A 12,653-nucleotide genomic window follows, 5' to 3' on the forward strand; every position below is an offset into this window, starting at 1 on the left:
AATATCACAAAAAAATGAGATAGTTCGCAGCAAAAAAAAATCAACAACAAAAAAACGTGGTACGGAACTGAATTCGAACCTAAGGCGCAAAAGTAAGCCATTATACAAATATTCCAACGTGTCATCGATTGAGGAGGATATAATAGGTAACACGAGAAATGGTTGGATGCCGAGTAAAGTACCAGTCTCGTGTCGATAATGTCTCAGTTGGGTACTTTGTGAAAGGACGTTGCATAAAATGCTGCAACATGAAAAACAGAATCGTCTACTCAGCTAAGACAATATGACACATTCATTCCTAGACGAAAAAGGCGTTTCTTAAAGTAAAAAAGATGTTTCTCTTGTGCGCTGACACAATGATTCTAATTAGATCATATACAATTCGCAAATATATAAATACGAAAGTTATACTGAATCATTAGCGGATGCGCAAATCTGTACCTGAGCACGTCACAGTTAAATTAAATCAACGTTTTTTTTTTTTTCAAAAATGCTTGTACTAAAAATGTTTTTGGGGTTTAGATCTAGTTGACGACCGTCCTTTTATTCCTTCTAAACAAAATATACAAACTTGCGAACTGAAATATTCATCTTCAGCCGTCACAACCGTAACAACGAGTAGGTATAAAACCAAGAAACTACCGACATGAGACCGTTACTTTACACGACATCCTCGTGATGCATAGTACATCAACTGTGTAATTGGTTATATTAGTAAATATTTTTTTCCGAGTGGTTAAGGTCGCTGACAACAAATCACTTGCCCCTCACCAATGTGGGTTCGAGCCTCACTTTGGGCGTTGAATTCTTTATGTGAGGAAGCCATCCAGCTGGCTTACGGAAGGTCGGTGGTTCTACCCAGGTGCCCGTCCGTGATGAAATAATGCATGGAGGGGCATCTGGGTCCTTCCTCCACCATCAAAGCTGGAAAAGCGCTATATTACCTATAGTTGTGTCGGTGCGATGTTAAACCCAACAAAAAAAGAATTTTTTTTATTCCTTTACCACTACGAAAACGTCCGAATGTATTTGTGGAGAATCAAGCAAATACCTACACACAACATTATGATTCATGAGTAAATTTCAAAACAAGACAAGATAAAAATGGTTGCAACATACCTTCTTCTCCCTGGTTGTGACATTCTAGAACAGCGGTCTGTCCAGCAATTGTGCCTGGCCAAGTACCGTAACTGTTTGTGTCCTCTGGGCACGATGTTGCTGATAAAAGAAAGGAAATTGACGATACTGTTAGTGGTCCTGGCACCAACCTGTGTAAAACTGTGCTTTGCGAGCGTGAACTGTTATAATCTAAACTTGATGAAAAGGTCAATATGTATGACGCCTATTTATCTATAATAATCATAATCATGTTGAATAATGCTAGGCTGCTAGGCCTGAAAAGGCTTTTCCACTTTGTATACAACAACACAAAAACAAACGTATTTGGTCGTTACTTTAAGAAATACATAGCCTATACTATTAGATTACTATTAAAACAAAACTAACCTACTAAAATTGGGCATTTTTACTTTTCACTTTTATTTCAGGATTTTGAAAATCAACAGACATATTTGCGTTTTGACTTCGCGAGTAGCGAAATTATTACCAAATCTGCAGTAATGCACGAAACAGTCGTTCAGTAATAATAAAATTAAATTGTCTCATGGTACACACATGGTAAATCAATTAAATACGTAGTTTAGTTACCAAGGCAAGTCTGTTCATTACAGGCCTCTGTCTGACTGGTTTCACCGTTGCACACACTTCCGCCAAAAGCTGGTAATGGGTTGGTACAAGATCTTGTCCTTGAGTGGGTTCCTCCACCACAGGTCTTTGTACATGCTGACCAAATTCCCCAATCACTAAACCCACCATTTACTACAGAAAAAGAATGTGTAACCAAATATTTTGGAAATATAAAGTACATGGAATAATTTTTAAGTAAACAGTTTAAATGGTGACTAGCTTATTTTTGAGTTCAGCTTTATGTCACGATAAGGGTGTTTTACTATAAATACCTGGGCAGTTTGACGGGAAGCAGTCTCTAGTTTCCGTTCTCGGTCCACTACAGCTGTTACTTCCTTCACAATTTCTTGACCGCGTTTGTGTCCCAGCTCCGCAGGTTTTCGAGCAAATACCCCACGAGCTCCAAGGGCCATACACACCTGTAAATTAAATTCTGTACTTGTATTTGATGACGTTTTATGTATTCAAAACAAACAAATATGTCATGTTTTTTATTAATGAAAACGTTGAGACAACAGTAATGAATCTTTCAAACGTCCCCCCCGCCACGCCCCCACACAACTTCCCCTTGTATTTTTCCAAATTATATCACGGGCAAAGGTAATGTGCCTAAAATAAAAACAAGAAATTCAGCGTATCAATTTTGAAATTAATCTGGTCTATACGTGTTTTGTGAACAAGTCTTAATGTTTGACTGTTCGGTCTGATATCATAATTTGTTTTTGAACGGTATGCCTTCCACTCGTCTTGCAATGTTTTAGATATAAATTAAAACACTCTTTAAAGGCAGATTTCTTTGGAGTTCTTTCCATGTTTGAAGATATGAAATACAAGTTGTATTTGAAAACATGAAATCTCTTAACGAAGTTCAGAAGTTATATGATACGGGTTGTATTTTAATTGTGCTATCACAGAAGCTACAATTCGAATGAATTGCAAGGTTTTACATTTGACATTTTCGACAACATTTAATAATTATTACATGTTAACTACAGTATATTAGATTTTATTTAGATATAAAGATTGTTTAAAACGTCTACAAACTTTTTTTCTCATAACAGTAACAACAAAAATTGTCTTTAAAATACTATTTCGGAAATCATAAAACTCTATCCTTTCGATTAGAAGTTGAATAATATAAACGCAACGTAAATGTTAAATGTATTTCCGATGATTTATCTAAGTCACCGCGCCATTAAAACAAAAATGGTCTTGGTACACGACCATGTTCTTGTTTGAGTCCTACCACCACATGCCTGGTTACAGGTCATATGGCGAAAACATATCTGAACCTAGTATAGGAAGATTTACCGGAACATTCTTGTGTATTACATGTCTGTGACTGGCTTGTATCACCAACACATTCACTTCCTCCGTGCGCTGGTTCTGGGTTGTTACACGACCTTGTTCTTGTTTGAGTCCCACCACCACATGTCTGGTTACAGTTCGACCAAAATCCCCAAAAGCCAAATTTACCATCAACTAAACAATATATAAGCTATGTAATGTTGAAATATGAGACATATAACATAGTAGGTTGAGTTTGATGAAATAATACATACATACAAGCAAATGGAAATTGCATCATATTTAGAAGTATTAGCTGTTATTGTAAACACTGGATAAAAAAACGTCAGAATTATTCCCTGCTTTAAACATACAGCAGTGTTCACAAAGAGTGATCTAGAAGGTACCCACATGAATCAAAAACCAGTTAGTGGCAATTATTTTGTATCTTACCTCAGTACCACAAATACCATGAGTAAAATAATATTCATTCATGTAAAATAGAGACATCAGGAAAAAACTAAAATATACAAATCAAGTCAACGAACTAATATTTAGCAATCAACAATATATCGGATAGGTCTCATTTTCGCCCATTAATAACAAGTCGAATCGGTGCCGACGACATCTGGTAGATGCTAGACCATTGGTGATAGTAGGTATTTAAGAATTCGTTTGATGATGACAAATATATCGAGGGCTGAGCTTGAAACTTAGTCTATTTTATCTTTTTCTTTATTTATATACAGTTACAATAGTTTCGTACTCAGCTCTAATATTTTCATATTTTCTTATGTGGCAGACATCGAGATGTTGTCGAACATATCTGCCGATATTAAGACAACTTACTACGGGCATGTTTACTGGGAACTATTCCAATCTTGCAAAAGACAACTGAAAGTGAAATAGATATTGTTACCTGGACATTCTTGTATAGTACACTTGTTTTCTTCTGTCGAACTTCCCACGCATTCGCTTCCTTGTCCTACCGGTGCTGGATTATTACACTCACGTGTTCGACTTGTTGTCCCTTCCCCGCATGTAGCACTACACGTGGACCATGTACTCCACGCGCCCCAGTTTCCGTCGACTGAAATTCAGTTAATTAAAGGAAAAGCTGAAAGTGTGCCTAATGAATGAGAGTTTGGAATAAAAGGCTGCTAAATGATCAACAGTACATATATAACTATCTGTTCATGGAAGTACTGATAAAGTGTATGCTCTATTGGTAGAGAGGTAAAGAGACAACGATCATTCGATGTCAAATTCTTTCTTTTGGGAAATATTTGTTTCGCATTTTCATAATATTTCAAGAGACCAATATTTTAATTCTTGTATAAGATTGTTCACATAAGTCTTTATCGACAGTCAAAAAAAGGACAAAAATTGCAAAAGTACGATTTCTTTCATACGCTATAAGTTCACCAAGTTATAGCGAGTTAATCATGTTATAATGAATTGTTTTATTTTCGTAAACCACTGAAAATGCGAGTTTATCAGGGTATCATGGAATGCTGGTTTGAATGCCATGTGCTGACTGTCAGTTGCTACTTGCCATTTGCTATTTGCCATATACCACCGGCAATTACTAGTTGCTATTAAATCCAGTGTTAGGAATGTCAATTGTCATTATTGTTTGCGAGTTATACTTTGTTAATTGACATTTGTCATTTAGTAATTTCATGTGGTTTTATGCCACCTTCATTGTTTTGACCGAAGAAAACTTTTCTAGTTCTAATATTCCATTCTCTAATAACACTTTTGTATATAAAGTAATGAACTGTAACATTTATAAAGTAATGAACTGTAACAGGTTGGCCGGTGGTCTAGTGGTAACACGCTTGACTGTCAATCCAGATGTCCAGGGTTCGAATCCCGGTCCAGGCACTGGAAATTTCTGAGATGCTCTTGAGTGTCTCCCACCTAACTAGAGACCTGTACTGGTTCTTCCCAGGAAAGACGGCTTCGCGTGGCGTGTATCGGTGCTATACACCGGGCACGTTAAAGAACCAGACTATCTTTTCGCAAATGTCTGTATCTAAAAAAGTTCTCTCTGTCTGTTCTGGGGGCTCTGTCTCACTCTGTCCCTCTGGTCAGATCGCTCTGTGTCTGTACTAGTAGAGGATGAATTTCGCGCCCTGTGTGGCTGCGTTTGCTATATGTAAATCGCCTTTGAACGTGTTTATCATGATAATAATAATAACATTTCCTAAAACAACTGGAGCCCCTTTTTGCCAGTTTAAATTTTTATTTCTCACATAAAACAATTACAGATCAAAAATATATACCACGTTGAAAGTTTACTTTAGAGTGTTCTACTATACCAGTGAGGAAATAGTTGTCAGATTTATTCAAACAACAAAGGCAAATCGCATGTCCAAACCGGTATTTAGAAAATGATATTTAGCAAATGTAAACAAGATGGCCATGATGACTCTATACCTCTCACTTGTTAAATTTGTCTTTGAAACCAGCTGATCAAGTTTCATAAAGATATGGTCATAAATGTGTTAACAAGCCTTTCCTTTGATTTGACCTGGTGACCTATTTTTTGACCCCATATATCCCAGTTTAAAACTTAGTCTAGGAATTATTAAGATGAACATTATGACCAGGTTTCATAAAGATAGATTTATAAAGGAGGCCTCTACAGTGTTAACAAGCTTTTCCTCTGATTTGAGCGGGAGACCTAGTTTTTGACCCCATATAATCCAGTTTCGAAGCGGGTCTAGGAATCATCAAGATATACATTCTGACTAAGTTTCATAAAGACAGAGTCATAAATGTAGGCGGGTCGGTGGTCTAGTGGTAACACGCTTGACTGTCAATCCAGAGGTCCGGAACCTGTGATTGGATCTGATTGATTCATCATGGAATCTTAAGATCTATTGTTGTTAAAGATATTTTGCAAGATGTATCAAACCATAGATGAAGTCTCTATATGGCTGCAAATGCTAAAATAGCAAATTTTGGCAGTTTAAGGGGCCATAACTCTAGAACCAATGATGGAATCTGGCCAGTTGTTTCATTTTAAGATCTGTTAAAACAATGAGTTTATCAAGATATAAGCTATCGTTTTATTTCAGAAAAAAGCGATGAAAAAGTGTAAAATAAATACCAGTCTAATCTGACTACAAAGACCACCGTTAGGAGAGCCAAAATGTGGTCTTTATTGGGAGGTTGTATTTATTCACAGGTTAAATTACACTGTAAATGTCAAAATGGGAAATAAAATATGTGGTCTTCAGAGCCAGGTGGTCTCTGTTCAGAGGTGGTCCTTAACAAAGGTTTGACTGGTTGTAGTTAGTTTGATTGTTTCTGGATAAACTTACCGCGGAGTCCACACTGTAAGAAAGTGAATATTTCGTGGTAGAACGCCGCTACCCTGCTCCCACATATGCCTTCTACACATGACTTAGACTGACCGGTATGTCTGCAAAAACGATAACCTTATTATGTATTAACAACAGACAAAATATAGCAAAACATTCTTCACGACTTCATAGCCGTTAATACTTTTGGGAATAGCTCTACTATATTTTGAAAAAAATATTTTATTAAGGATACGAAAGAATGCCATTAAATTATTGTTGAGGAACACTTTTCCGATTGGTTTTTGAAACACGAAATTATTTTTAAAAAAATATATATTGAACGGATCAAAAAGTGTCAGAAGCTTGGCGATCGGATCGACAGCATAAAAAAGGCTAAAAATTTCGCCAAATATACGCTACAAAGTAAGAGTAAAGTGTTTCTTTATTATAGTGTCTCTTCTATTGAAAGGCAGGCCAAGTTGACTTATAAGACACCTACATGCATTGAATAGCATTACTTCTCGAATTCAATCTTTAATACCAGGCACCAGGCAGGTAGGCAACCGGTAACTATTATTTAACTAGCAGGCAGCTAACCAACCGGTCTCTCTTTAGTAACAAGACCTGCCTCTGACACTAGAACCTTCGACCTCCCAAATGCAGGTCAGGCGCTTAAACCGCTCTGTGCGTCGCCCAGATATATGCTGCAGGAAAAACGCCCTATATATGGTACATGTGCCTCACCCTACATACATTACCGCTGTATCACGCTGTATACCCATATCGGATCCCTCTCTGTATAAACGGATCCCTCTCTGTGCTAAACATTGAACTCCAACGTCAGTCAGCTCGGAAAATCAAATTTTTCGTCCTAAACACATTTTTGTGCATAAAAACATATGGCCCATGGACTGGCGTAGCTATATACCATTGCTTTTTAGCTCGACTATTCGAAGAATAGTCTAGCTATTCTACTCACCCGTGCGTCGGCGTCACACCTTGGTTAAGTTTTGCATGCAAGTACATACAGCTATCATTTAAAGGCATAAAGCTTTGAAACTTATTTTTTCTTTTTCTAGGTCAATAACCAACCTCACTGGGTCAAGTTCCATAACTCTGACATGTATTTTGAGCAAATTATGCCCCCTTTTGGACTTCTGGTTAAAGTTTTACATGCAAGTTACTATCTCCAAAACTAATGCAGATATTGAATTGAATCTTCACATATGTCTTTGGGGTTATAAAACTAGTTGATAGCACCAAGTCCCATAACTCTGACCTTCAGTTTGGCCAAATTATGTCCCCTTTTGGACTTAGAAAATTCTGGTTAAAGTTTTGCCTGAAACACATGCAGCTATAATTACTAAAATGCATATAAATTTGAAACTTAATTTTATCTTTTTCTATATCAATTACCAACCTCACTGGGTGAAGTCCCATTGGGCAAATTATTAAAGTTTTACATGCAAATTACTATCTCCAAAACTAATGCAGATATTGAATTGAAACTTAGCATGTGCCTTCGAGGTTATAAAACTAGTTGATAGCAGTTAGTCCCATAAATCTGATATGCATTTTGGTCAAATTATGCCCCCTTTTGAACTTAAAACTCTTTTGATATTTAACATTTTCGGTAATATTTTCCTGCTTCTGGGACAATATTTCGAATAGTCGAGCTTGGCTGCCTTACGGACAGCTCTTGTTTATTGTTACATTTGTTTTATCAGTTGACACAAGTCCAAACGAAAATGGAATATAGCCGGAGATACTGGCTTGGATGATCATCGTTTTATGTTTATGAAACTTATATATGACTTTCCTTGAATATAGCTTATATCTAGTACCTTAGATGTGAAGCCGTTGATCATCATCCTATCTTATTTGTAAATCGACAATATGTGGATATTTTCATCATATTTCCTTAAAAACGTCCTACTTTCGATTTCGTTAATGCACGGGATCCCTCTCAGTCGGCTAAATTTTGCCTCACAGGATCCCTCTTGACTCTCTACACACGGCACGGGAACCCTCTCGGACATAATTATTTTTTTATCGGCACAGGTGCCCTCTCAATTTAACTGCAATATTAGAGTTATGAAATGGTGTTCGTATTTAAAAGCAAAACAATAATTATAGGTTATTAGCTATGCACAAGTTTTGCAGCGGAAATAGATAGTACGACTTTAGGAGCGCAATATTCTTCAGCTAAAGAACGATCGAGTGCATATTTACCGATGCAAACCTTTTTATTACATACGCATACAATGTAATGTAACTGCACTATAATTTTTTTTTCAATAGTCTGAATAAGATTGACAATACTGAACTAAATAAAAAAAAGTTAATGCCACACACACATTCAATTACGCTAGTATTACTAATTAGTAACTATAAATTTCGAGTTAATAAATGACATACACCTGGCACTAATGCTCTTCCGTAGGTATCAGTAAACTTGATAATAAAATTTAGATATGAATGTAATGTGAAATTGCTGAATTATTTTCGATTTAAAAGCATATTAAGGGAAGTAAAAACACCATGATCTATACCCTTAGAAACAGATGGTTTTTTTTTTCAAAAAGAATACCATCTCAAAATTCTAACACTGAAGTTGAGGGTGCCGGCGCCGATAGAAAATTTTGTCGAAGAGGGTTCCCGTGCCGGGTGCAGTCAAGAGGGATCCTGTGAGGTAAAATTGCACCGACTGAGAGGGATCCCGTGCATCAACGAAATCGAAAGTAGGGCGTTTTTAAGGAAACATGATGAAAATATCCACATAAAGTGTACTTACAAGTAATATGGGATCAACGACTTCACATCTAAGATACCAGATATTTTCAATATTTAAGGAAGTCGTATTGAAGTTTCATAAACATCGCACGCTGTTCATCTAAGTCAGTACCCTCCGTCTACATTTCATCTACATTAACTTGTGTTAATTGATAAAACAAGTGTAACGATAAAAAGGCAATGGTATATAGCTATGTCGTTCCGTGGGCATTATGTTTTTATGCACAAAAATGTGTTTAGGACGAAAAATTTGATTTTCCGAGCTGACTGACGTTGGTGTTCATTGTTTAGCACAGAGAGTGTCCTGTGAGCGAACAGAGAGGGATCCGTTTTCTCATTTTCCACAGAGAGGGATCCGATATGGGTATACATCGTGTGTATGTGCCGCGCCTGTCACTGTACGCCAGCCGAGAAAGTTAGCATGGTGCGCAAGTTAAAAGTTTGGGTGTATGTCAAACAGCACAGAGTTTCAGGCATGTTTATTTGTATTGTTAATGTGATTATTTCAGCAATCATTTTCTTGATTCGCAAGTTCACGTTCTGTAAAATTGACTTACTCGCATGTTATAATACCATTTGGAATGTCAATTCTAGGCTCTATCTCACACTGTGCCAGCTTCGTCCCATTAGTTTGTATACACTGGATATCTTGATCTATAAAACATAAATAATAATTGGATAAATGAATAATTAATACACATTATAGGATATCTTGATATTTGACAAACGCTGTACGATATCTGAATTTAAAGTACGATACGGGATACATGTATTTAAATTTCAAAACAAGTAAATATCAGAATTTATAAATCACATTATTTGATATCTGAATCTTTAATATACGTTATAGGATATCTAAATACATACACCACGTTACTAGAGGCCTGAATATATATATATATATACACCTTACATGATTTTTGAATCTATAATACACGTTTAACTTACTTGATATCTCTCGAAATTAATACACTTTACTCGATATCTGAATCTTCGCTATCTGAATACATGAAAGTTGTTACTCGATATCTGAATTTGTTGGATATCTAAATATGAGAAACATGCCTGTGTTAAGTTTTCCACACTCCGCTAGAATTTTCTCACTAAGTGTATTGTATTCTAAAAGACTTGTCGAGGTTTGTATCTTGAATAGGTTTGACCACTTTTCTACGGTGATTGGACAAAGAGTTTCTAGATTCTTCGTGCAATTAAACATGTACTGTAGATGTTTCTCCGTGCTGAAAAGTATTAATCAGCATATTAATTTATTACATACTCATTTAAAAACTCCGTTAAGTTTCAATGAAACCTGAAACGCCATTATTTTTCCATATTCTTGCATAAAAACTACTGTTTTCACTGAATCAGCCGATGTATTAAAGGGGGGAAAATCGTGTGCAAACAAGGCAATTCAAGGACTGTTAATACATGATTTTTATGTTTGAGACGTATATGTATTTCTGCGCAGATTGACATTTGGTATCTGCGTCTTGTTTCTTCCATACTAACCTCTTTTTGTAGCATAAAAGATGCAATTTAAACCACAGAACGTTTTGCTTATCAAGTTTTTTTTTTGTTTTGTTTTTTCAAGATTCAAGTTGATTGATATATTCAGTGCCCATAAGGGTATGTGACATGCATGACATATAGCACACAACATAGCATAGTAATATGATATGATAAGACAACTATTATATAACCAAATTTTGTATAATATGGAGGATAAGACATCCATTTTTGACCAGAAAATGTTGAGTGTTCCATCCTCATCTAAGCTGACCTTCCAAAATTTACAACAGACATTACGTCTTTACAACAGACATTACGTCTTTGCAACATACATTACGTATCAGTTACCAACGCCAAATGCACTGCCCCAACAATGCTCGTACTCGCTTCTTCCCTTGTTTACATACAGGATAATACATGAGTGTCTTTTCATACTGAATTTATTAAACGAGTTCAATAAGATAATAAAATGCGTGGGTCTGCCGAGCATATTATCAATTTTATTTAACGAATTTGAAATTTAATAAATTTAATGCGGAAAGTTACATATGTAATATTCTTTTTTTATCACATGTTTTCTTTTCCTGTCGAAACATCTAAAATTCTCCTTTCTTATACTGCATAAAAAGTCAATTTGACCAACGTCTCGTATAAATGACGTCGACGTCAAAGCTTTATTCTAGTTTGATTGTCCCTATATGAAACAATACATTTAGTCGTCGTGTAATGTTTTGTATGCAGGATGAGTTGTAGGATGTTACCCCCACCCCCTCCAACCCTCATATCTACAAAGCTACATTGTTTTTCCTTCAGATTCAGATTTTTTTCTGTTTTCCTTGGACATCTTCATTTTTCATTTTAAAGAAAAAAAAAAACAATATTATTGTTGTTTTATGTCGACAAAAGAATATAATCATTACTCTAGTTAAAATAATAAAAAACCTTGTACCGGAATGATTGTATCATATGTTTACATTGTTTCTTTATCCCCATATTGTATTTTGAATACTTGAGTGAATAAAAGTAATGTTGTTGTTTGCAAGAATAGCGACAAAACACGTTTGTTTTGTGTAGTAACGTCTGCAGAAACCCTTTCGGATATGTTTGTGACCTCGACCTTCGACCTCGGTCACAAACATTCCCGTGAGCTTCTGCAAACGTTAATTAAAAAAAACTGATGATCGTCTTAGGAAAAAGCCTATCCAGTCTCCACGTCGCCAAATGGTAGGTAGGGAAATCTTCTCCACGATGAAAGTTCCTATGGTTATCAACCAATCGTAAGTTCTGCTTGATAAAGCGCTCGGTTTTCCTTCCAAATTGCTAAATGATGTTTGGACGAAATAACAAGTCACTTTGTAATCCTCCAAATCAATAAACGAACCCTTAGTTCTTAAACTTGTTCATAAATTCTTAAAACTTCACTCCACGAGCATGAAAATGCAAACGTCACTTCAAATTTACTTATTAAAGTGTTTAAAATGTTCCAAATTGTCCAACACTGTTCCTTCCACCGGAAAATTTATGTATGAAAATGCAAACGTCACTTTACTTAAATTGTAAAACAGTTTAAAATGTTCCAAGTTGTCAAACACTTCTTTCACCGGAAAATTTAAAGTTCACCGGAATTAAAGACTGCACTTTTTAAACTTAAAAGTCGCTGAGATTAAAAACATGTTGGGCGCCAGATGTTACCTGGCCTTCTTTATGCCCTTTTGTTAAATAAATTAAAGGAAAAGATAAGACGAGGTGGGTTCGACTATCCGGTTTAATGTTCATATTAAACTAAATGATCTCAGTGCTTGTATATTTAGAAAGTAACACTTGCTGTAAAGTTCTATCAAAATCAGCTTGATCATATACATAATCTTGTACAGTTTCTCATTTAAAATCCAACTGAAAGTGTACTGTAATCTGGATCTCACTGATCTCTCTAATCTCCCAGATCTCAAGCTCAATTGTGGATTGGGCTCTTTGTTGACCTCACAGACACACACACACACACAC

At 35.9% G+C, this 12,653-nt stretch overlaps 1 protein-coding gene across 2 annotated transcripts in view; it reads right to left on the bottom strand.

Moving 5' to 3' along the window:
* LOC123552397 (adhesion G protein-coupled receptor B1-like) overlaps nt 1-12,653 on the bottom strand; it is a 63,828-nt gene that overhangs the window by 36,266 nt on the left and 14,909 nt on the right. For both annotated transcript variants that reach the window (XR_008370720.1, XM_053541911.1), the window contains exons 4-11: nt 10,206-10,378; nt 9,698-9,794; nt 6,366-6,466; nt 3,953-4,123; nt 3,058-3,228; nt 2,019-2,165; nt 1,708-1,878; nt 1,120-1,218 (exon numbers count right to left, since the gene is read on the bottom strand). Coding sequence is in view for 1 of the 2 variants with exons in the window: in XM_053541911.1 (XP_053397886.1) it covers nt 1,120-1,218; nt 1,708-1,878; nt 2,019-2,165; nt 3,058-3,228; nt 3,953-4,123; nt 6,366-6,466; nt 9,698-9,794; nt 10,206-10,378 (1,130 nt within the window). In the remaining variant the exon portion in view is untranslated. The remainder of the gene's footprint in view (nt 1-1,119; nt 1,219-1,707; nt 1,879-2,018; nt 2,166-3,057; nt 3,229-3,952; nt 4,124-6,365; nt 6,467-9,697; nt 9,795-10,205; nt 10,379-12,653) is intronic.

This window comes from Mercenaria mercenaria, chromosome 4 (assembly GCF_021730395.1).
Source record: "Mercenaria mercenaria strain notata chromosome 4, MADL_Memer_1, whole genome shotgun sequence".
Classification (NCBI taxonomy): Eukaryota; Metazoa; Mollusca; class Bivalvia; order Venerida; family Veneridae; genus Mercenaria; species Mercenaria mercenaria.